We start from the raw sequence: 26525 nt of genomic DNA on the forward strand, positions 1-26525 counted from the left end.
GTATTTTGATGGAAAATTTTTGTCTGTGATCCACAGTCCTTAGCACTTTTCCTTATTTTTTTCAAGATGTAAAAATTGAGGTGGATAATTATGTGGAGTTTCCATAAAATTCTTGCCAAAGAATTTTTTTTCTGTTCTCAGGAAAATTCCCTGGCTTAGCAATATGGTCACTTCCTGGCAAATCCCTGGCAATCTTGAACTCAGGGGATCTGAAATGCTTATTCCTCCAGGGAGATAGTTGGCTCCTGTAGGTGCTTCTCCTTCCAGCATACAGGAGAAAAGAGAAAACAATTTTAGATGAAGTGATTGAAATTTTGACCATCCTAGTGCCCCAAAGAGTTCTCAAAATCTAGTGACAGCTGGATTTGATTCAAAAATTTTGCAATAAGATATGAATCAATAAAACTGCTTGCTCCCTGCTCTCTCCTTTCATCTGCATATAGATGGAACTATTTTTCATATGTGCGGAACCCTGATCAAGTCTTCAGGCTCCTTGGCTCCTGGGCCTTGGCCAGCACTGCTCCTGAGAGAGCCTCAGGTAGCCGATATCACACCTTCTGGGGGCTTCTGCCACACTTGACATTTGTCATTCTCCTTCATCGCTCTTTCTCCCTTAATTCTAACAGACTTTAATTAAAAACATGATGCTACAAGAAAAATGCCTCAGGGACATTTTCTCCCTAAAGCTCACAGCAACTTGCTCTTTATTCTTTACAAAAGTCTGTGAAGTGGGTGGGGGAGAAAGATCTTATCTACTTCGTGTAATTCTTTAAGAATTGTTCTGATCCTTATTGTACAAAGATCTCACATGGAGTTTTGCATTTATTTCTTGAGCGAGCTAAAGGCACAGTGGGAGGATAACAGACTTGAAAGATTTCTACCTCTTCCCCAATACAAACTCGTTTAAAATGGAAAAGAGCAAAATAGAGTTCTTGGCATGTAAATGTGCGAGAGTATATCCACAGGACTCCTGAGAGAACAGAAGTTCAGCTCCCTTGTGTATGCATTCAAACATCACCAGCTTGGTTGCTAGAGAGTACAATGGGCTGCGGTGGGAAGTGCTCTGGGACTGGTGGTGAGGGTCACTCCTGAGGGGCTCAGCTTGGGGGATGGTTGCAGTGTCACTGAGCCGGTCTTCTGAGGTCCTGTGTTCAGGAGCCAAGCAGGGGTCAGGAGTGGGCACCTCTGACCCTCACCATTGCCCAGGTGGCACAAAGGGAGGGTCTGCTGTGCAAGACTGCCTGGGTCTATGCTAAGTTCTCTCAATGATTCTGTAGTAGCGATTTCAAGGCAGCAAGATTTAGGACTGAAGCTTCTTTAGAGGTGGGACTGCATAGGCTTGCTGGTTATCATGGACAGCCACCCCACCCCCACCACATTTATGATGTCAGCCTTGACTCTCAGAAAAAAAAACCCTCCTAATAGACAATCTGCTGGAGTCTCTCTTTCTGAAAGGTGACAAATGTTTCAGGGAAAACAGGAGGCAGAAAATGTCCCAACTGTGTGAGTGGTTTCTGAGGCTGTCATTTCCTGCCCCTTGGTCATTATGAATAATTGGTCAGAATATGTTGAATCAGGGACTAAAGGCAAGAGAGTTACGGGGAGCAGGTGCAACCTTTGATTGGCATTTGGAGCAGAGCACAGAAAACTGTACTGTGGGGACCCAACTCTACCAGCCATCCCGGCCTCTAGGTCTACAGGATCTGATGTTAGCATATCTGCCTCACTGGCCCTCCTGGGGCCCTAATAATACCAGCAATAGTACCACAAGGCCGAGGACAAGGCCATTTCCTGCTTTTGTTAATTAAAATAATTTTCTTTCATTGATCTTATTATAGCCAAATTCTATTTGGGCAAGACACTACCTTCAGGGTAAAATTAATCAACTGTACAGGAGGCTTTCTTCATTGTTCACAAGATTTCTTTAAATCTTACTTAACGGTTATGAAATAAAAGGAAATTGGTGTCAGTACCTGGTTTCTTAGGAAGACCATGGAACTTGTCACTGTCAGACTGTCTTCTGGCTGTCTTCTGTTGGAAAACTGTAAACAAAATATAGAACCTATTACTTATTGGACATAAACCTTTTAAAAAAGCAAGCATACCATGAACTGCTCCAGGAAGCTAGAACGCAACAAATCATTTCCCTTAGTAACAATTCCTGAATGTATTATTTTTGAGTGGGAGGATTATTACATTTGTAATTTTCTCATTTGTGCAGTTTATCAGTCATTTCAGAGAAACATTTCCTTTGGACAGAGTAGTATAACACTGATGGAATGCCTCATTAAACCAGTTAAATCAAGTTAGGATTCCATTTTGATATCAGGTACAGATAAAAGCCGCATTTTGTTAAAAGTGATAGATGTTAAAATCGTACAAAAAATTCCATTTGCACAGAAATTACTCAGCTGATGTTTTGGTGATAAGCGAGGATAATGACTGTTTCTTCTTAAACAGATGAAAAGAGTGTTGTATTTCATAGATGTAATAATAAAAACTGCACTTTATTCTTGCATCATCCATCCAGGCCTCAGACCTATTAAAGCAGCTTACTTGAATTACTTCATTATCTGAAAAGTGCTTTGTTCTCATTTATTATTTCTCACACGAAATTCTGGGAGGCAAGTCAGCATTACTCACCCCATTTTGCAGATGAAAGATAAAATCGACTGTTTAATATTCATGAAGTACCCACAAAGTTCTGGATAGATTCTGGCATTTGCTAATGAAAAAGTCCAGACCCTTTACAACTTTACTTTGGAAAATGAGCATCCCAGAGTTACATTTATTTTTTATGAGCAGTCTGAATTATGGGTTTTGGGAACTGGAAGAGGCCTGGGAGATTACGTCCAACTTCAGATGTTTATAGACGAGGGAGGTGGAAGTAACTTGCCTGTAAAAGGCTAGGTCATTTTGCTCTGATCCCAGGGCTGTTGTTAGTGGAGAAGCCATTTAGATCTTCAAGCCTTGAGCTGCAGGCGGTGGCTGGGTCTTCAGAGCATGGCTGCGTCCCTTTCTCTGCAACTAGTTCTCAGTAACTAGTCCTTCTCTATAACTAATCCTTCCCTGTAATTAGTCTGTCTTTGTAACTAGCTCTCTCTGTAACTAATCTCTCTCTGTGACTGGCCCCTCTAAGGGGAAAGAAGGAGACAGAGGCAGAAGGTCGAAAGGGGCCTCAGAGCATTTCAGCTCTGATGGTGTCCCCTTCCTTGAGCAGCTCTGTAGGAAATTCTGGGTGAGGGAACTGAGGCTGGATGGCACTGGGCCACTGGGACCGGGACCGGGGACACATGTCCCAGGGGCAATCGTGAATTTCCACCTTATTTTTCATGCCACTGAAACCAATCTAATATCAAGATCATATCTGGGATCAACACCAAAAACATCTTCTGAATTTTCAAAAGCTCCCCAAATCAAATCAAATCAAATCAAATCAAATCAAATCAAATCAAATCAAATCAATTGTTATTAAGCATCTAATTTGACAGATGCTCTCCAGAGAAAGGGCTGTTGTCTCTGCCCCTGCAGGAGAGGCTTGTGTTTTTCTAAAGTATAATGGATCTTAGAAAAGTTTTCAAGTGAAATAATATTTCTGGTTGAAAGTTGATTTTCTTCTTTAAGTTCTATGTTTACATTTTTTGTGTTTTACAGTTGTGTCTTACATTTTTGTATTGTGTCTTACATTTTGTGTCTTACATTCTTCCTAAAATTAAGTTTCTTGAAGGATCTATGGCCTGGGAGTATATTTCAGGATATTAGAAGAATTTTTCTTTTCAAATAGCTCTTGATCGTTTCTGTTAGCCAGTGTTAAGTTTTGAGTAAAGGCCACTTTTGTAGTTTTAATGCCGTGCAGACTCTGTGCTTTATTTTTGCCAATATTAAGATATAACTGAGAATGTCTAAAAGGCTAAGGAGCTATTGGTTGCCATCATTAAAGTGGAATCCAAAGACAAACAATTCAACTCAAAAGCATAGTCACTGGGAAGTCTTAAGGTTGGAAGGTACAGTGTGTTTGGAAATGGAATTATTTTTCCAGATACTAGGGGGGTGTTAATTTTCTATAGGTCACTTTGTACTCTATTTTACTGGAATACTTTCTGAGGACAAGACACCTTCAGCCTGTGTCAAATACCATGAATGTTAAACCAATAAAAGCTGTCCCTAGTGATGAGAGCACGCAGTCACAAGGGCGCTCTCACTCATTCGAAGTTCTCAGCAGAGTATGGGTGGAGCTGCCTGGGTGGGGCTGGGAGGGGATGAGGAGTCTGAGAAGAGTGGGTGAGGATGGGTGTGGGTGACAGATCTTCTGTGAAGACAGCAAGCAGTGCACAGCCCTCTTGCAGATGTCCCCCTGCCTGTCTGAGCATCCCTGGCATTTCCTCAGCCTCTCATGGCAGCTGGTCCCTGTTCCCTTTCTCTCACATGCTGGGGAGCTCAGTTCTTCACAAAAACCCCATCATCAGTCACTTATTGCCAAACACAGTATCTTCTCAACATTACGAAGTCTTGGGTCTACAGGGCACGGTGCCACACACCTGTCATCTCAACTACTCTGGGGCATGAGGCAGGATGATCATAAGCTTAAGGATAAGCTGGGAAATTTAGTGAGACTCTGCTTCAAAATAAGAGGGGCTATGAGCGTAGCTCAGTGGTAGAGCACCCCGGTTCCACCCCCCGTACCACAAACAAAACAAGCCAAGCCAAGCCAAGCCAGAACAAGATAAAGCAAAATAATAAAACAAAACAAAACAAAACAAACAGGAGATATTTTTAAAATATGAAGTAACTCTGGGAAAAGGCTTGTTTGTTGAAGGAAGTGGTAGAGTGTGTATGCATACTGAGGATCCATATTCTCTTAGGTTTAGGCAAAAAAGAGATAAAATTCTTTCTTTCTTATAGTTAATATTAGCCGAAACATTTTCAGTGCATATGACAGCAAAACTTTTGTCCTAAAAAGACTTATGCACTTTATGTACAGTATAACCATTCTGTACATTCTTAAAAGAGATAAATATAAGAGGAAAATCCAGGCCAGGTGTGGTAGCGCATACCTGTACTCCCAGCACTTGGAAGGCTGAGGCAGGAGGATAGTTGCAAGTTTGAGGCCAGCCTGGGCTACAAAGTGAGCTCAAGGCCAGCTTGAACTGCATAGTGAGACCCTGTCTCAAAAAGACCAAAAAAAAAAAAAAAAAAAAAAGAGGAAAATCCATGACAGAGTGAGAACTGACATGAGTTCTGGGTCACTCAGATTTATAAACAAACATATTTTTGTAAAGGAAAATTTGTGAGTAAATGGACATCTGTTTTGAACATACAGTAGATGAAAACCATATGCATCCTGAACGCTGTCCAGCTGGACACTGCAAAGGGGGCAGAGTTTTGTCTCAGACCAACATGGATGATGTGGGCAAAGGGTTTTCTCTTACTCATCTTTATTTTCTTGCCAATAAAACCAGGGCTTCAATGCAACAATCTTGAAGTCTTCCTCAGCTGGCTTTCTGAGAAATCCTTATTTCCCTAGTTGAGCCAGGTCTAATGGTGCTGGAATCGATTCTGAAATGGGTATGGATTGGAGTAGAAAGCTGTGTTTTGAGGAAAAGATTATTTGTAATCTGGGGGCTCAGCTAAAAGAAAATCAAGAATGTTAAACCATGGACAAATGCAAATTTTAGTAATATATTGGGACAGTCTTGCTCCTGTGTTTGAGTTTTTGGAGGCTATTTTTTCAACCACAGTTTACCTTATCAATATTCAGGGAATGCTCTCAGGGCGATTACAACACATGTCATCTTGGTGACTCTGGGCCGAGAAATCCTACGCTTTCTTGTTAGCTAGAATTGGAATTTGGGAAGAACATGAACTCATTACTTGCTCTTGTTACTCCCTTTAAACATGAAGAAGTTCACTTAGAAGGAAATATGAGTTTTGAGTTTAAAATAACCCTAAACAATACAAATGTATTACATACAATAACACCCTCATTTATTTTAAATATTGGCAGAATGACTTCTGTACGTCTCGCTGGAGCAGAAGTGCCATTGAAGGGGGAAATTAGCATGGTATTAAATATTTAGAAAGCTCAGCAAAACAGAGCTGGCGGAAGGGCAGAGGAGAGGAGAGGGGCTCTGTGAACTCTCTTGCTCTGTCTGTCCTGCAAGGAATTTTGCACGCAGGTTCAGTCTCACCTGTTGCAAGCAAAAGACCCACTGCTGCCTCCTAAGATCTGAGGATGCTGACTGTGAGTTATTTTATCCCTGGCTAAGGGATGAAAAGTCTGCACTGGCCAACAGCCTTCACCAAGATGTGAGCTGTGAGCCATCAGAGGAGAACGCACATCAGCAGCGGGTGTTCATGTGGCTGGAGATTTGATAAGGAATAAAATATAAACATCTTGCTGCATGCTAAGCACTCAGGTAATGGTGCTTGTTCATGCTAAAACCTTCTGTTAGGTCACTAACTGCACAGCCTAGTGCTGTGCTGAGTCCTGAGGGAGGAAAGGAGCAGAGACACAACCAAGGTCCCCATAGTGGAACCCTTTGTGCAAAGGCCACAGGTGCCACCTGTGGGGACAGGACACAGGTGGAAAGTTATCATACCTGGGTCCCAGCAGCCCTGTTCTCCTACCTTGCCTCTCAATCTGTACTGTGCAAAATCTCATTGCAGAAGGGCAGAATGCAGTGAAAGGAAGGTAGATAAATAACTTGGTCCAGCCGGTAGGCTGAGGGAAGATTTGCCAGCTGTGTCATCAGTACAATGAGTAGGAAGCTCAGAGAGAAACCCAGACTCTTTACAAATCATCTAGGAGAGATGGAGCCCTTTGGCCCACTGAGACAATTTCATGGTGCTAGCAGCACCACAGGTTATGGATTTGAACCAATTTATTAAGCACAGGCCACACTATTTGAGGAGGTACAGTTGAGGTGGTGCAAATACAGATAGTCACATTAGGACATGACCTGGAGGTATTCTACTTGGAAGTAGCTTTCTGTGTGGTATTTTTCTTGGGAGACTCTGGGTTATATGGTCACGGAGGGGGCTATGCCACCTCTTGAAGCTGGAAGAGAGGGAGAGGAGAAAGCACATCTTTACCTGAAGAAAAACACCACAGAAAGTCTAATTTAAAGGTGGCATCAACAAATGTTTTAGTTTCCAGGGGTGAAACAGTAATCTTCTAAGTTGCAGTAGGAACTTTAAGTTTGATGGATGTGTTCCCATAAACATTCTCTCCCCAAACAGGAAATCGCACTATAAATGATCTTCTCTACTTCTAAGTAGCTTAATTGTTGCTGGAGTAGAAAAATAAACTTTTTATTTGCATATTTATTCTTTATTATGCAAATCAGAATATTTCTATTCTGGAAATGATTCTTAGCCAGGAAGTTGGTATATCAGGAAAGAAGAGTTTGCTTGTGGATTTCTGTGTATATGATGACCCAATACCCCTGCATGGTCAAACCCCTATTCACCCCTGGGCAGGCAGCAAGTGTGGAGCACCGAGTGTTTGCACAGTAGTGGTGGGCTGGCCTTGAGTAACTCCTGAGGCTTCCTTTGGGTTCATCACCTGACTCCTGTTCTGTCCATTTCTGTTCCTTAGGTAGTAGTATGAGGGTAGATTTTACCAGTCAAGTGCCAAATAATCTTTTTGTTTCAAAGAGTAACGGTTTGGGTTGTAAGGAAGCCACTGGAAGGCTCTAGAAACTCTGAAGGATTCATCAGAGGTCACTTCTCTGCCTTGTCTCTTCTTGGTGTCAGGAGGTGTTGCTCTCCCAAGAAGTACCAGTGGGACAGTGATGTGCAGTTGGTTGGATTTCACAGGATGATAAATCTTGGCCCTCTAAGCTTTTCTCCTTCAAATTTAAGATAAACTCTCTGGTTATGTTCACTTTGAACAACTGCTGTACGCAGTTCTGCTTATAAGACTCAGCCTATAGAGCACAGGCCAAAAATTCCAGAAAGTTGGGGCTGTCAATACCAGATGGATGTTTCAGGAACATCATGCAAGATGATAGCACATAAAATCTGTGTGAGAAGAAGAAGAGAAGTGAGCCTGCCTGGGAAGATGGGCAGGGCAGCCTCGCCTCTCTGTCTAGAAAGCTCTGTCACAATGACCTTGTCTCTTGTTCACTCCACCATTCTGGCCACTGAACATACAGAAGAGCTTCAGTTCCCATGAAAACCCCGTAGAATGGGGGCTATTGAGATGGTGTAACTTGCACAAAGTTACACAACTTTAAGTGGCAGAGGCACAAGTCAAATTCAGTTCCATCAGCTTCAAAGTCCTCATGAGTTGAAATGCACCACTCTGCTGGCCGCTAAGGGAGACCCCTCTCAATGGGCGGTCTCCACCCAGCAGCTCATTTGTCTCAAATCACTATTTGCTTCGAGTTAAAAAGATGCATCTGTTGAAAGTTCTGGTGGAAAATATTGTGAACTCAAGACATCAAAATAAAGGAAACATGGAGCACATGTGAGCAGCTAACACCTTATGCATAGCTGTCCAAATGAACATTCTCTAAAGAATTGCAGGGTTTACTTTGGCCTAGAAATGGAAGTCACCAGGGTCAGAGTTTCTCAGCAGTGGTATTGTTGACATTTTAGGCCCAACGATTTTTTGTTATGGAGGCTGGTCTATAAATTGTAGGATGCTTAGTGATGTCCCTCATCCCCACTTACTCCACATCCCTACTAGTGTGCTAGCTATGATAGGTAAAATGTCCTTAGATGTCACTAAAAGTCCCAAGGAGGGCAAATCACCACCAGTTATGAGCTACTGTTCAAGGTCAATTAAACATCTTACCAAAGATATGTTTATTAGAGAGTTTAGGGGCATTTTAACTAAGGGGGCATAGCCCAACATTCACTTTTTTACTGAACGAAAATCCAAGTGCTTGATCATATTTACACTCCTTTTCTCACACTGTACCAGTCCATCCATGCCAGTTCACACCACAGCTAGTCTCTGCCTCTTCCGCTTTCCCAAGTGGCAAGGAATTGAGTCCTTGGAAGGCAAGACTGGGAGAGCTTACCATCATCATGTGGACACCCTGGTAGATGGCCAGAAAGGTCGGCCTCTGGTCATGTTCAGGAGCTGGGAACATGATGCTCTGCTATGATGACAGCAAGGGCAGTGCTATTCACTGGAGTGACACCACAGCAGCTTGGTCCCCCTGAAGAACAGGGTCATCAAAGGTCAGGAGGTCCTTTGCAGAGTGGGACCAGTACTCCAGCATAGAAGGAGAATGTTTGAGTGTCCCAGGCAGCTTCAGGCACAGGAGGCTCAGGGACAGAATGGTAAATATGTCACTCTGTTCCCAGAGCACCTGTGACACAGACATTATGTCCAGCCACATGGTTGGGGCAAGGACACTCAGTGGAGTGGCACCCAAGGCCCTTGGTCTAAGACCTACTTTAATGTACTTGGCTGTATTTCTTTCCTGATGAGGACAGGGACCACTCTGCTCTGTCACATTTACAATGATGTGGATTAATTTTCCCAAGAGTTTCTACAAGGTCTTTCATTTTATTTTATTTTTTTTAAATTTTGCATTGCAGTTGTATTGTATGTGATCAGTTTCAAGTACCGGTGAATTGTAAATTTTCTGAGAGCAACTGAGGTGTACTTGACATTTTGGGGTCCCAGTAGTTGAGAAGCTCTCAGAAAGGTCATATACAACTTTGTACTGCAAAATGCCAAGGGAAACTTGACAGCAATTGAAATTTGAAAAGGAAATTTTATTTTACCCCAGATCAGTCACACAGACACTGCAGAGGATTTTTATTCAATTAACTGAAGAAGGATAGATGGAAAACTGTCCATTGATATTGAAAAATTTCTCCTATTAGGTGTTTGTCTCTCTGTGTGATTTACAGGTATAGTTTTACTGCCAGTCTATCTATGCCATACCAAATATGCATTTTCTTTCCTTGATTTGTCTTACATCAAGAATTGTGTCACTAAAGAAGACTGTAAATCCATGTTAATTCATCTATACTCTCAACTTTTAATGACCAGAATCTTTTTCCATATAATATGGAGAAAATATGATAACTGAAAACAGCCAGACTTCCAAAACTTTGAAAGAGAAACTGGTTTTCTTTGTGGTTGTTAATGTAAGATTATGTAACAGTGGGATTAAAAAAAATCAGAGACCTATCTGATGAAAGGATGGTGGTGACAGAACAGCCTCGCTCTCACACACTGCACCTTCTGGCTGCAGTTAGAAAGCTTAGCTATAGGTGACCATGAGTTTTGTTCCATTTGTTGTGGGATCATCCCTTCAAGTTAACAATGTTTGGAACATTGGGGTTTTTTAGCAGAAATTTAGGAGTTAATAGACTGATGTATGCTTCATATCACCCATGTTAATGAAGTCTCTTATGCTAGCCATTCTGAGGCAGATCTTGTCACTTTTTATCATTTATTCATCCCATTACTATTCATAGCTTTACCTTGCATTCAGCACTAAGCTTGGCCACCAGGATGGAGTGATGGCAAAACCAGATGAAGTTGGTCTCTTCCTTCATGGATCTTACGAGTTAAAAGGAGGAAGTAAATATGAATAGTGCAAAAATAAATTTATGAGACAGAAATTTGTGATGGGATAAGCACAGGCATGGGAAACAGATGGAGCTCACCTCTCCCCCTTCTTAGTTTTTTTTATTTGGGAAGACACTGAAACTTATGGAGCATCTGTTCTCTTTTCTCCAGGAAGGGCTATGTGTGCCAACCATGGATGACTGCTGTATGAATTAAAAATCATCATAAACACTGCCTGCTAGCTGTTATTATGAGTTGATGAAGCCAGCTTGACCTGTCAGAGAAGAGGACAGGGTCCTCTTTCCCTCAGCCACCCCAGCTCCATTATCCATTTTCCTTATTTTCTAACTCCACCAGAATCCAAGAAACACAGAGATATGTTATCTATATCAGTTAGTTTATCAAAGTTATCCTTTGACCAGAAACTGAGAAAAACAAAGCAGAATTGCTTTAAATTTCCATGTGTTGAACATACACTACATGGCAGGCACTGTATTGGGTATTAGCTAGTTTTATCTCTTCATAGACAAGGAGAATCCCCAACTTTCTATGCAGAAATCAAGTCTGTGCTGTATGAAGTAATATGCTCAAGTAATATCAGCAGAGTCTTTCTGCACAGCCAACATGGTCTCCGTCTCCCCCTCTCCCTCTCCCTCTCCCCTCTCCTCCTCCCCCTCCCTATCTTCTTCCCCCCTCCCCCTCTCCCTCTCCCTCTCCCTCTCCCTTTCCCTCTCCCTCTCCCTCTCCCTCTCCATCTCTGGCTCTCCATCTCCATCTCTGGCTCTCCATCTGCTAGGATTTTGGCAATACTTTCTCAGCTTCCTGCAGTGGGAAATTGGGATTCTGCATCCTGCAATCTTCTCCCATCACCTACTCCACATCTTGCTCCTTTGGCTTTGTTACACCACAGATGTGCCAAATTCTGCTACTGCTTTTGTGCTCTGGTAAAAATCAGGGCAAATGAGTGTTCTCTTAAATGGTGCCTCTCTGGGGAATGGTGGTAATTCTCTTTAATTGGGCTCCTTGGGTTGGGTGGGTGGGGGGAAAGATATGGTGAAGACTTTTATTGCATGACATGCAAAAAACATCAAGAAAGAATGAGCTGATGGGACCATCTCTTTCTAGTGTGGCACAGCAGTCAGTACCATAAAAGACAGAGGCAGGAAGTCCATTCCAGGAAAAGAGGAAAGGAAGAAAAAAACAGATGAAGGTTTCAGTGACTTCATTTATAGTCTGGCTTTCGCTATAGATTTGGGAATTGAGGAAAATGCTATACCTTTCTAACATACTTAATTGCAAAAGCAAACAAAACAACACTGGCTCCCACCTGTAAGCAAAGCAAGTACCATCAAAACCAAGTAACTGCCTAACAAAATGAGAAAACTGTCCTATAAATATTGAAGGGTGCCAGGCTTAGAATGGGTGGGCGAGAAACGTAACATTTAAAATTTCTTGTTTTTCTTATTTTATAATGTTTTTAGTTTTTGTCTTTTTCAGACAAGTGTGTGGCCCAAGCTGGCTTTGAACTCATGAGCCTCCTGCCTCCATCTCCCAAGTGCTAGACAGAAGGCCCACACTACACACCTGGATACATTTAAAATTTTAAATAGAAACAAAAGATTTTTAAGTCTTTAAATTTCTGATGCATGCATATACATATAGGACAACTTGTACCATTGCAATATAGAGAATTTATGTAATTAATACACAGAAAGACTTTATTATTGGTACTCAATAAATCTTTATGCTGTATAATTAATAAATAAATAGGCATGGGGGAAAAATAATTCAGATCTACTTACTTAACATGGGGATTGGCTAAAAGTCTAAAGCAGCCATAGTCCCAAATTCCTTCTACAACCCTGTGAAATGAGATTGGAAGTTATTCGTTATGGAAACTGAACAAAAGTTGGGGGAAATGGGACAAAAGGCTGAAGTTATACACTGGACTGGAAGTAGTGGGAAAAAGTTCAGTTGTTCCTTAAATGCAGAAACATGCCAGTCTTCATCCCACACTCTAATCTTAGCATGCTGGCATGAAAGTGAAGACCAGAGTTAGCAGGATTATATTCTGAAACAATGAAAAGCTTTGGAGAACACAGCTATCTAAGCTATCACTCAGTTGAAGAGTTGATCACCTTCCTGTCACCTTGCAACAAGCCCACATTCTAACAGGTGGCATTTCTATTCAGGATCCTGGAGCTTCTGTCTTAAGCAAGAAAGCGTGACCAAGGACAACCATATTGGACAGAAGTGGTGTTTGTTGTAGAATAAACAACAAATAATCACAATGGAGACAATAGGAGCATAGAAGAAAAATAAAAATGTAAACAAAAGAAATAAAAAAAAAAAGAAATTTTTTTTTTTTTTTTTTGGTTTTTCTCCGGTGCCAGGAACCGAACTCATGACCTTGCACTTGCCAGGCAGGCGTTTTTGCCGCTGAGCTAAATCCCCAGCCCCCCCAAAAAGAAATTTAAAAACCCAAAACAAAATAAAGAAAAACAATAACAAATGTATTGAATCAGAGAACAGACCTCCTGCCCCCACACCCGTGCAGGGAAGAGAAAAGACACTAAGAAGAGAAAAGATGCTGTGAAAAAGAGCAGAGAACAAGAAAGAGATCTTGGAGAACAAGAATGTGATGGTCAGTGGCAAGATGGGAAGTGACCCAGTAAGCCATATGCTGTGGACCCCAGGCACCTCCCCAACAACCATAGCATGGGAGATCATGAGCCTCTTCAGAGGTCTCTAGGCTATAACTGAGTGGTTATGTCCAGTAACACCTATTTTTTCTCCTTTCCAAAATGTTTATTGGCATTTAGCAATTTTGCCAATGAGATAGTAATATCCTGGAGACTGCTGTGCTAGAGACCAAAGGTTTCTATTTAAAGCTTCATAATCTAGGTAATTGTTCCAGCTCACATTCTGTTTTTGCTGAAATATTTATTAACTTTTTACAGTTCCTAATTTGTTACAGTTTCTTCACCACTATCAGCCGTCAGTCACTATTCAATAAATATTTCATATATTGGTAAGTAACTTTGTATATAGTTTCTTATAAACATGTCTCAGCATATTTTGCTTCAAAAACATTTTTTTCCTAAAAAAATAGTAAGCATGGATGAGTGACTGTGGGTCTCTTAGGTGGATTTGTGGTGCACACTTAAATGGTCTTTGCGATACACTGTCTGTAGGAGGTCAGCTTCCCTCTTGTAGGTTTATGAAAGTTATCTGTGTATATGAAGGGTTCACATTCTTTAGAGGGTTTGTCAGTGTTATCCTTTTTTATTGAGGAATTAAAAGACAGAACCCAACCCATAATTTTTATACTTTTTTCATTGTGCTTCTAAATTTTAAAAAATGAGCCATTATAACTCATCTGTGACTTGAAAATATCCTTTCAATCTTTGTAGCTTTGGAATACACACCACACTATCTTATGCCCTCGTCACCCCTACAGAAGGATCCCCACAAAACACCAACAACCAAACCAAACCCAAACAAATAAGATACCCAACCTTCACCTCCCATACCCAGTAGGACAAAGGATGAACCGGCAAACAAAACAATTACCTTGAGCAATGTAAGGCACGGTTTCCTCTTTGGGAAGGATGTTGGTGGGTCTTGGCGTGGGGGCAGGAGGTCTGTTTATAATGAAAGACCGGCTGCCAGGTTTTCTCTTTACACTCATCTTGGTCAGTATCATGTCGTAGTCACTGTCCTCAATCTCGGCAAATGTGTACGGGTCCTCTTCCTCCTGCTCCTGCTCCTTTTCATCTGCTTTTTTATCTTCTCCTCCTTTGAGTTCCTCTCTTGCATCCTGTCTTGTCCTACAGTCACTCCAGCTGGGATTTCTTTCCCCTTGGCCTTTCCCGGGTCTCCCTGTGTGTGAAATGTTTAGATTGTGTTTATCCTATGGTTTGCCATACTGTTGGTCTCATCTATCACTTGAACACTCCAAAGTAGCTTAATCAAATGCCATAGGAAGCATATTGGAGGTCCCAGTCTCCAGAAAAATAATCTCTATTATCTGACAAACCCCAAAGAAAAGTAAGCTGCATAATTTACTCACATGACTTTCTATAGTTTTTAAAAGAAAAAACCCTTTGTTTAAGACATGGATTTCTCTGAAAACATATGTATTTTCCATATTTTATATTTATACATATATTTAATAGGAGGAAATTGAGGCACAAATCTAAGTCTCAAACTCCAAATGGCTTGAAAATGGGTATTTTTAAAACACAGTATTCTTAGGTATTTTCACTCAGTCATTTTACCTTCTGTATTTCTTTTTTTTTTTTTTTTTTTTTCTCCGGTACCGGGAACCGAACTCACGACCTTGCGCTTGCCAGGCAGGCGCTTTTGCTGCTGAGCTAAATCCCCAGCCCCCTTCTGTATTTCTTGCAGTGGATATTCTGCCTAAAATTCAATTTCTCTGAAAATGCTGGGGCAGGGAATAGCCAAAGATACTACTACTTAGTTTCCTTGCAGTCAGTTTCTGCCTGTGACAAACTGAGCTTCAGAAACAATTCGATTCTTCCAAGGCCAGTGTAGACCTCATTCACAGACATTGAGGAGGAAAAGAGAGATGGCTTGGTGTTTAATTTACATGAAAAGAACAAAATAGGTTTCAGTAAAATTCTTACAAAATGTATAAGAATATGTTAGTATATTTTAGTAGCAGTTATGTAGAAGACAAAGGTTTGAAACACTTCAGTTAATGAGCAGGTTGAAAAGAATTTGATGGCTCTCTGCTTGGCCACCAAGATGGCTCTCTGTTGTTGTTGGCTGTTCTCCTCTTTTTTGGTTTGCTTTCATTTAGAGAATGAGAATCTGATCAAAAGCAAATTATTTAGTTTCCATGTGGGGATTTTAGTGGAAAAAATTTAGAAGCTAAAAGGAAAGATAAATAGTAGGGCAGGTTAATAAAGTATTATACAAAATTTAGCAGTTGCCCCAGGCTGCCTTGTAAGGAGATACAAAGATAGTCCCTAACAGTCTGTTGTCTGATTGTTGCAGCTTACTTGACCTGAGGGAGATTCCTCATCGGTGTGCCCTGTACTAACTGTAGAATCCCTGTGACTTGCCTCTTGTCCTTGAGTAGCATGGTCTGAGGTGTCGACTGCGGCTTTTACTTCACTGACAGCATCCCAGGTTAAACCTGGTAGTGTGCGGGAAATACTTGCACAGCACTTCATTTTTAGCACACCGCACCTTATTTTTATGAACTGATTTCCTGAAATGTTATCTCTCCTTGTTTCCTCACCCATCATCCTTCTCGATTCTTTCTAAAGTTGGGCATGCACTAAAAATATCCATTTCATGTATTCCCCCCAAAGTATTAGACTATATTCTTCATTAAAGAAGAATATTCTTTAATGTTGTTGTATACTAATATACTTGTTGTATACTAGTATACTTGTTGTATACTAATATGTGTAAATAATAGTGAAAGCAAATCATTTCTACAACTCCAGCTTTGGAAATAACCAGAATAAGAGTCTATAGAAGAGAGGAGAATCCTGGAAGTCCAGGAAACCTCTTTAGAGAAGAATTGCACACATTCCAGTGACATGCTATGTGGTCTTGGGTCTAAGTCAAAGTTGAGTTGTTGCAAGATAAAAAGAGATACTATGCTCTTTACAAACTGTAAAGTGTGTTATTACACACAGTTTCTCCAATGACTATGTCTGGAAACCCATCCTGAGGAATTTGATGTTCCAGGCACTAATAAGATCATCTCCCTCCTTTCACTAACTCCAGGGCAGATGGGGTTTACTCCTAAAGAGTGATTCCTGAAGTTAAGACCAACTAAAGTGAAAGAACCCATGCAATCTCTGGCAAAAGTAAGTGGCAACTTATTGCCTTACTTAAAAAAGCTTTCAGAATCTTAAAGAAAAGATTAGCATTCTACCATGTTCTACTTACTTCCCGTATCAGCCCTATGAAAAGGTGAGTTGAAAAGCAGTGCCATACATAGAATGTAAAAGTAAGGGTTTTAAGTAAAAGCAGTGGCGCTTGGCTTATTTTGCCCTTCCTATCTGGTGGTTTTCAGGAGGCAGCATAACAGGACACTTGGCATCACAGGTAGGTGGTGGGCACCGGAGAGAGTGATTTCAATGGGAGAGAAGGGAGGAGGAGGACAGCTGAGCAGGCCTTGTGTGCTGAGGAGGCCCAGCTTGCTGAGGAGCAGGAGGGAGGTTGCCAGGGTTTTGAAGGCTGATCTTGGGCATGTACCTTCACCTCTGCTCTCCAGTGAGCCTGACAATAGGTGTTCATTTTCTGTTTGTTCCCAACTTACCCTGTGAGGGGGAGCGAGGTTGCTCGGGCTGGAGTACAGCACAGGCGGGGCGCGGTGGGGGCAGCGGAGGTCTGCAGCAGGTGGGTGACTCTTCATCAGGCTCCGGCTCACTCCCGGGGATGAACATGTACAGGTCGTCATAGGGGTCCTCCAAGCTCTTGCCAGCCCCCTCTGTAGGGCTGAGTGGTTCCTCTTCACCTGGCCCAGGATCCTGTCCCTCCTCTGCCCCCATGGTGGCCTCTGTGATGTCCTCACTTTGACTGGGCATCCTCCTGCTTCCCCGGTGCAGGTGCAAGGCTGGACTCTCTGAGACTGTGCGGAAGGAGACTGTCATCTCATGGGCATTCCACCTTGAACTTTCCCCCAACCATGCAGTTAGCAGCCTCTACCTTTGGAATCATGTCATTGGGTTTTATACACAGTAAATGTGCTTTAAGCATTCAGGCAGAACAGTGCAAAAAATACTAGAATGGAATAACTTTAAATCTTAAAAAAATTATTCAATTTCTTTTGTTAAAAAAACCCCTCTAGATAAAGGATTCCCAACAATTGACAGACTTTTAGAACTTCCACATAGACAGTGGAACCTGTGCAGCAGATTTTGAACTATGTAAATTGTTATTTTCAAGGCAAATATTTGTTTTATGATGTTGCTAAACTAAAATATTCTTAAAAAGTCAAGTGGTGGAGTGTAGAGAAAACTTACCTTTTTTTAAAAAAAGTCAAGGGTTATAAGTAGAAATTTTTCAGTAATAGGAGAAAAATTAATAATTTAGAGAAATCACACCCAGCATGGTCTCCAGGTTGCTACCTAGAATTTTCTTTTTTTTTTTTTTTTCTCATTTCTTTCATGTGAGAAGAAAGCTACAGTTTCCAGGACTAAAACAACCAGGTCCTTAATTACCAGCCTGGGCAGAGCGGATAGCCTCCTGTCTGAATGATCTATCTACACCAGCCTCATTTCTCCTGCTCCTTCTAACCTCAAAACACCAGGCCTGTTAGGAGGAGTCCCTAAAATGCAATGGGCAGCTGGTAGAGACTGGGAAGAGATTACTGCTCAGGCTGGGCAAGTGGGGGATCACCTTGGAGTGACAGTTGTACATTACTCATAGGCACACTTGAGTATATGAGTTGAAATTACTCATAGGTACACTTTTGTATTCAGTGTTTCTTCAGGTTGAGCAACAAAGTCTCTGAAATTCTCATTAAACATAGAAACCCGTGGTAATGGTTGATACATTGTGTCAACTTGAGAATTTTGGAAGCTTGATTAAGTGACTCAGCAGGTCTATATCCTAGGGTGCAGAGGGCATGCCCTAGGACAACTATTTATGCTCTAGGATGTTGTGATGGTTGATTCATTGTGTCAACTTGACTCAGTGTAGGGGGTATAACCCTCATGTTGTAAACATTTTGAGCCTGTGCAAGAGGAGTTCAGGGAGATGGTGTGAGAACTATACCTGCCCTACGGGTGGTATCCTGCTTAAAATATAAGGGAGGAAAGGAGGCTTGTTATACCCCCTCCCCCTTTTTTTTTGCTCTTGTTGCTTTTGCCGTCCTCCACTGCTATGAACTATGTCCCTCTGTCATGCCACCATGCTTTGGAGCTAGCTGGTTATAGACTGAAACCTCTACAAAATGTGAACTAAATAAACCTTTCCCTCTTTAACTTTGAGCATTGGGTATTTTGTCCCAGCAACAAGAGAAAAGTAACTAACCTGGTCCCTGATGCACTAGGTTGGGTGGATGGTGGGTGCTGGCACGTTGTGCATTTGTGGTGATGCCACTGGAAATCAGTGTTTAATTAGACTGTGAACTTATTAAAGTATGTAAATCAGACAATACAGTAGCACCTCCACTGTATTATAAGTTAAATTTCACTCAATGAATAGCTTTTCACATCCTCTTCAGTTATACTTTTCCAGTACATAAACCATAATATAAAAGTTACACACATATGCATACACACTTGGGCACACACACACACACACAACATGTAAAGAGACTTACTGGGAGAGTATGCAGAAAGTGAGATTCTATCCTCTTCATAGTTATTTAATTGCTCATTATTTCTACTAACTTCTTGGATCTGAAAAAACAAATGCAAGTTTCAACAATGCATATTAATTCTAACAAGTCTTCATTTGATACCTGTACAAATAAGACATTGTACACTTTTATTAAATGTTTCAATTCTATCATACCATATCCCTTGACCGAGTCTTTGTAATCTCTACACAGGACACCAAGTCCACAGTTCTGGAGCTTACCAAGTAAAGGTGCTGAAATCAGTTTCCCCATCTCCTCTCTCTCTCTCTATGTGCATGTGTATTCCTGGGTGCTAAGGATGGAGTCAGGGTACCACACATGCTCAGCATGTGCTCTACCACAGAGCCATCTGGTGCTACCAAACTTAGAATAACTGCAAAATGACAAAAACTTGCCATTTCTGGGCTTGCTGGTCTTTGCAAATAATCTCTGGAGAAGACTCAGAACCTAGAGTTGTGGCATGTGCTGACACTCACGGAGAAAGCTAGGTACCACTCATGACAGCTGTGTTTCTCTCAAAATACCTAGGCAAGTGGATGGGGCCTCAAATGTATGTCAGACTTGGTTAATACGAGGTCCACTGAGATGATTTAAGATTTTGTTCTTAATAAAACTGATTTGAAGTGTTAGGCCATTTGCTCAACATTAGAAATATCCATATTTGTGTATTTATATTGCTTAGAAGCCTTGGTGTGTGAAACCGCTTAACCTGTATGCTGGCTTTACCAACGTGGTTTATCATCTACTTTGGCCAGTGAGGACCCAATGGATCAATTCATTTTGTTTTCTTTTTAAAAAAGTCGCAACCCCATCCCCAATTTAAAGTGCAATCTTAAGAATAAACAATCTCTGTGGTATTTTTTTAGGGAGTTCAGTTAAATAATTCATTCTATACCTCAACATTGCTTTCCCATTGGTGATTCTACACAATGCTGGCATGAAAATAGTCACATAGTTTAGTACTGGGAGTGGCATGTTGAATGAAGTTTGTATGCTTTGGGAGTAAAGTCATTGTTTTTTTTTTTTTTTTGGTTTTTCTCCGGTACCGGGAACCAAACTCACGACCTTGCGCTTGCCAGGCAGGCGCTTTGCCGCTGAGCTAAATCCCCAGCCCCCTAGTCATTGTTTAATGTAGCTATTCTTTGTTTCCAATTAGTCTCTCCCATATATTCCATAAGGCAGATCAAGCATCTATTTTAAAAATTCTCAGAGGGATGAATATTACAGATAGCTAAGTTAGAAAGAAATATTGTAGGCAGTCAGATAGGTCTGGACCCTGAAGAGGTCAATGCAGAAGCCAACCGTGGCTAGAGGTGCATGCACTGAAAGCCAGACTTCAAGGAAAAGAAGTACTATTCATATACTTCCCCTAGGGATGCACAGCAGTGATTGATATTCTAAATGGGTATCAGACACCTTGGGGTGAGGACCAAATCCCCTTAACCCACCTCTTCCAGAAAAGTCCTTGTATGCTTGCTGCATGACTTGTTTCCCTATTTGATCCCTGCTTAATCAACATTACCCTAGTGACTGTACTTGCTGTATATGTATTGGTTGACCATTGTTTTGTGCCACCTCACATCCACCCTATGATTTGCCATTGGATCAGTATTATCTAAGTCACTATACTTGTAATCTTATTGATTTATTACAGTTCTGTCCCATCTTAAGCCCACCTCACCTCATGGCTTTGCTCAATAAACACCCTTGAGAAGTGGGGTTGGGGGTTGTCCACTTTTTGGGCCTCCTTCTATCCCGCTTAGACAGAAGCTTTCTTTCTCTCAATAAATTCTTCCTACTCTTAAAAAAAAATTCATAATACTTTCAAAACCACACAGAGGAATGCTTTGCTGTTTGACTATAAGGAATTATTTCCACAGATTTATAAGTATTGAGAAAATTCCTACATATTGTGCACTAGCTTAGGCATTATGAGCTCAAAATCATTGTAAATTAGAAAAAGACTCTGGGCCAGTCTTAAATGTATATCTGTGTACTGAAGTTGAAACTTAAAGAAATCATTTTTTCTTTGGTCATAATTTAAGCTATGTGATTTTATACCAACAACAAACATTCCAAATCTAAGTTTATCTCACATGAACTTGCTTCCAATTTTTAAAAAAACCCTAGTTTTCCTAACTTTAGTACTTCAATAATTATTATGTACAATTCATATTTTGTATAATTCCTTCTAATACATAAATTGTTTTCTCAAGAATGAAGTTACCTTTAGTAATGTTTACACAAAGAAATGAGTTCGTTACATTGGAAAACATGTTAGCTGGATATAGTGGCAAAAGCTGTTAATCCTAGCATTTGGGGGGCTAAGGCAGGAGGATCATGAGTTCAAGGCCAGCCTGAGCTACACAGAGACCCTGTCTCAAAACCCACTCTCTCCCCTTAAAGAAAACCATGCTATATCTAATGAGTCATTAGAAACTCTTCAAACAGTTCTAAGGACATCTTGAAAGACTAGTCTGAAGGCATTCCAACATTAGCCACTTTTGTTCCTGGCTATATGATGTCATGGACAGAGTAGAAATGGGAGTCAATTTAAGAACAAATTGCAGATTTATAATTTATTAGCTGTGTGACATTGGATGAGACACTTAACTAGAACCCTCACTATTAGCTTGTAAAATGTAGATTGTGATGCATATGCCAACTGTTTGCTGAAGGGATAAATTAGAATAATGTAAGCAAATAGGTGTCTCTTTAGCACATAGTAGGGACTCAGTAACTATAATCTGAACATTAGATTCCTCTTCACATAAAATATAGATCTATCTTTAAGCAAGCCTGGTTTCCTTTTCTCAGGCTAGAATTTGACTTCATTCATTTATTTGAGAAATTTCTAAACAGGCCTGGTAGATGCTTGACACTTCGTTAGTATATATAGTTCCCACTGTAAAAAATATCACATTTTTAGCCAGGTGTGGTGGGGCATGCCTGTCATCCCAGCACTTGCAAGGTGAGGCAGGCGGATCACCATGCGTTTGAGTTCAACCTCAGTTACATAATGAGTTTAAGGCTAGCCTGAACTATACAACGAGACCCTGTCTCAAAAAAAAGACAAATTTTTAGCTGAGATTTCAGGCATGTGCCACCATGGCTGGATGAGGAGTTTTGTTTTTAATCCACCATGCTTGCGGCTATTTTCTGTGAGGTACTGGTACCTTTACTGGGCCTCCCACTTGGTATGACTTTGACAGTCTCTGTCACTAACATGAAAGTTTCAAATTAAAATCTGCTTTTAGGTTAGGGCTGTCTTAATTAATGTGAAAAATAGCTATCTCCATTTGAGTCAATGAAGCTCCATTTGGATATAGTTGCAACATGCTAACAAATAGTTCTGTTTCTCATATGCTGATTTATATATACACAGGATAGCTAAGATAATTGTACTACCAGTTCCTATTGGTTTATTGAAAGGAACAATTAATGCTTATTTTTTGGATCAATTTTGCATGCCTATAGCTGGTAATCTGAACAGCTACTTTGATAATAATATGCAATATAACAGCCATTGCTGATTTCCTATCATCTTGTTTTGAAATTCTGTATCATTTTTAATGTTCTTTTTTTATTCTCTTTAAAATAAAAAAAGAGTAAAACAATGTGTCATACTAAAAATGTAACAATTTGTATATATTTCCCAGGAAACTTTATTGTTCAGTGCCATCTAGGAGCTCTACTGCCCAGTCCTCTCCATGGGTTGGCGCTTCCTGGGCTGCCTCCCGCCCCTCTTCTGTTCTCACAGAATATGTCTCCAGGGTGAGCTCACTGTATGACCTTTTAACTCATACTGCTAATCCAAGAACTCCTGGGTGTCTTGAACTACAGACTTTTCTGAGGTCTAGAGTCTAGGACTATGAGAACTACATAGTAGGAGTAGTAGTAGAAGAAATGGTCATGGAAGCAAAGGGAAAAACCTGCCAAGAGATATATCCAAAATAATTAGGGTAGAGGTTTCAAGAAACCACAGCACTAAATGGTTCTCCGAGCATAGGAGGAAAAGCCCTGCAAATGGTTCTTTGAATGGAGGAGGAGGGTTGCACAGGAGGGGAAGGAAAATGATGAAGCTAGGTTACACATGTGGACCAGTTCCCCAGGGTGAGGGCACAATGTATTGGAAATATATACTAGTGAAAAGAAAGAAGATTTTTAAAAGACAGAAAACTTTTTTCCAATCAAGGTTGCTGGTGGCACCTGGAAATTGTATGAATTTAAACTGGATTGAAGGACCTATTTTAATAGTCAAGGTGAAAGGAAATTAGAACTAGGAAAGAAACATATTTACTGGTAAAAGAACATATGAGAAAATCCCAGAAATGATGTGGACCAGATTTTTTAGAGCTTTTTTTGATGGCAAAAGCTAGAGGAAAGGAGTCAAATGTGACTGTTTCTGTTCTCAGTGGCTGGTAGCTGGTTCTAATGTTTACACACTCTTTTCAGACACTCCCCCAAAATTGCTTCTCATTTTCAGATGAGGACACTGATTAACAACATCTTTTTAATGAAATATATCATGAGAGTTGGAAGTCAAGATAAAATATATATCATAAGTTCCCTTTGCCCTGGTTCCTGGCACATGGACATATTCATACCTGGTGTGAGCACGTGACTGTAAAGTGATCAGATGTTTAGCTGCTTTGTGAGGTCAAGAAGTCACTATCTTGAGAACACAGAAAGTGCAATGGTGCCTTGGTTCATGTACCCTTTTGTTTTGTGACCAATTTGGTTCTCAAACCAAAGCATTTGGCAAAAATTTGTTTCTGTTTGCAAACTCTGCATCAGATGAAAAATGTGACCATAGCCATCATTCCCACACAAACACAAATGTGGCCATGTCCTCCAGAATCATGGATCAAAATTTAGTTCATGAATTGAGGCACCACTGTAGTTGTATGGTGACCAAATAAACTATTAATTTGATCAATGGGATATTTAACATGAAAACAGGGTAATGAAATTGAATTGAAGAATAAATAAGTACAAAGTCAATATTAAGTTGTTAAGATACCAAAACATTTATTCAAATATTACTATTGCTCTATTTCCTTCTAAAAATAAATATAGTATAAAAAACCTTGCCAGGAAAGTAAATGCATCAACTGGTATTAGGCACTCATGAACAGTACACTGAAAACACAACCACAGAGCTCTGTCTACCATTTAGAAATGAAGTTAGATAGCTTTTCAGCCTTTTGGCTAAGATCAAGTGTAGAAATGAAATTAGATGGTAAGGAGACAGGAGAAGAAAAGGCTTAATAAAAGAAAGAGAGGGCCAGGAATATAGCTCAGTGGCACAAGCACCTGCCTAGCAAGTGCAAGGTCCTGAGTTCGATTCCTGGTACCCCCCCCACACACAAAAAAAGGGAGGGAAAATTTCAGGCAGTCAGTAAGATATAATCATGTAAGTCAAAGATCAAAGCTAAGAAGCAGGGTCATTCTTCATTAACCTGGTCTTCACAGCTCAGCTAAAACATCCTAAAGAAGGAGTTTTTGATAAAGACAACTTTACATAAATTATAACATCTGAGACCTGGGAAATTCCTAGTATACCATGTAACATGTTCAAGCCTGATCATTATCACCAACACTGGTCAGTTATCAAACTTCACTGTTGTATCTGTATTGCTAGATCTATAAAGAAAATACAAAAATAACATTATGTCAGGAATACAAATCCTTAGTCTGTTGAGAATGCTCCAATCAAATCAAATTTTTAAAAAGTCCTTTCATTTGGAGGCAAACTGAGTAGAAACTAAACAATGGATGGATTTACATGTTCCCAAGTTGGTAGACTGAAGTCAGTGAAGAGAAAGAGCCAGGTTTATATTTATGTTGACTCATACCAAGAGCCAACATTTTGGTTGTTCTTCTTTCTTCTGAGCCTTAGATATTTTGAGTGTGGGTCAAAGGGAGCCAAATGGAAAAAACCAAGCCAAGTAATAAAAGGCTGGCATTGCCACCACAGTTGTTGGACATTTCATTTATATAAACGCAGAGGTGCAGGTGGCGTCTGAAATCCAAGCCACAAGCAAACATAAAATATCACTTAGAGACCTAGCAATTTCCCACAAAAATTATACTCTTCAGTTTGAGATAATAAGTGTTATTTGATGAATAGAACAAAAGGTCTTTTAGATTTATATTACTACTAACTATCAGCAAATAAGTGTTATTTGACAAATTAAACAAATGATTCTTAAAGCTCATGTTGTTGCAAGTCTATTCACAGTAGGCTTTATGTAGCTCAGATAATAATCCCCAGCTCCCTAATACAAAATTAGATGAGTTGATTCTTATTGACAAAAGTATTTAAAACACAGAAGTCAGACAGGCAGGAAAGGTGATCATAAATTAGTGAAGACCTGGAGAGAGTGTGATAACATTTCAAAGTTTCTCTTGAGAGCAAATTCACAATAGGTGTGAATACATAGAATACACACATGCATTCCATGTGTAAAGTGGGGTTGCTTTTTAATTATGACACATCATATTACAGTACCCTACATAGGCTGTCTCCCTATACAATTCTACATTTCAATTCTGGAATTCAACTGGGAATGACATGAGCATCGTTTAGTAGAAAAGTATCTTATCTACAAAACAAAACAAAACAAAACAAAACAAAACAAAACAAAACAAAACAAAACACCAAGAAGGAAAACAGAACTGTGTAAACCTATCTTCCATGAATAATATTCTTACTCAAAGCCAGTGTGTTCACCCCACCTCAGCGGTCAGATCCCAGCAGATCAATCACCAGTGACCCTCTCTTCCACAGGACCAAAGGGAGTGCAGCAGGGGATGCGCATGCCGAGAGCCTACCCTAGTCCAGTTCTATTTCAGCGATTGCATTCCCAGGCAAGAAATGCATCTTATACACCAAAACGAACCAAAACTTGGAGCAAACTGAATTTCACAAGTCAGTGATAATACAAACCTGGTAAAAGTAAATTGGCAGTGTACTGAAATTAAAATAAAGTAGAAATCTCTTCGGGTAGAATGATTAACATTAACACTGTAAGGAAATATTTATCTCCCATGCCTCCTTGTAAGATTAAGGTAGTAGAAAATCAATAAAACCAATAAGACCACATTGGAAGAGAAACATGGTTTTCTTTAACCTAGACATCTAAAGGTTCCAACTGGTAATACCAATAAATTTCATTTGTATGGCCCATAGCCAAGACACAGACGTATCGCTGCTCACGTTTTGTAAACAGCGCACAGTGTGCTTGGTTCCACTTCACTCTGAGACTGAGAACTGCAAGTCTGCTTGTTGGGATGTGGCAGCTTAGAGTTACGCAGCGTTCTGAGACTCTAAGGGATTTTCCAGGCCAGTTGCAGCCACTGGTGAAAACGATTTCCCGTCTTCACAGTTATAGCCTTAAAAAAGCCAGGACTTGTCTAATGGAAATCATGGTGCATCCAATATCCATTCTAATCTGGAAGCAAATCCCATGAATGTGTAATGTTACATGAAGTTTAAATAAATTTGCCTAAAGTAGTTTACTTTCAGTTGTAGCTTTGGAGAAGGCATTTGTTGTTGTTTTTTTAAATGCAGAGAGCTATTCACTTCCAGAAGGAAGAGCCTGTATTTGACATTTGATGGAAGGACAT

At 40.4% G+C, this 26525-nt stretch overlaps 1 protein-coding gene across 2 annotated transcripts in view; it reads right to left on the reverse strand.

Moving 5' to 3' along the window:
- Bank1 (B-cell scaffold protein with ankyrin repeats 1) overlaps positions 1–26525 on the reverse strand; it is a 243578-nt gene that overhangs the window by 27359 nt on the left and 189694 nt on the right. For both annotated transcript variants that reach the window (XM_013505420.1, XM_013505421.1), the window contains exons 9-12: positions 18855–18933; positions 16845–17156; positions 14114–14422; positions 1974–2042 (exon numbers count right to left, since the gene is read on the reverse strand). In XM_013505420.1, the coding sequence (XP_013360874.1) occupies positions 1974–2042; positions 14114–14422; positions 16845–17156; positions 18855–18933 (769 nt within the window). The remainder of the gene's footprint in view (positions 1–1973; positions 2043–14113; positions 14423–16844; positions 17157–18854; positions 18934–26525) is intronic.

The sequence above is a fragment of the Chinchilla lanigera genome, unplaced genomic scaffold, assembly GCF_000276665.1.
Source record: "Chinchilla lanigera isolate Chin_1 unplaced genomic scaffold, ChiLan1.0 scaffold00095, whole genome shotgun sequence".
Taxonomy (NCBI): Eukaryota; Metazoa; Chordata; class Mammalia; order Rodentia; family Chinchillidae; genus Chinchilla; species Chinchilla lanigera.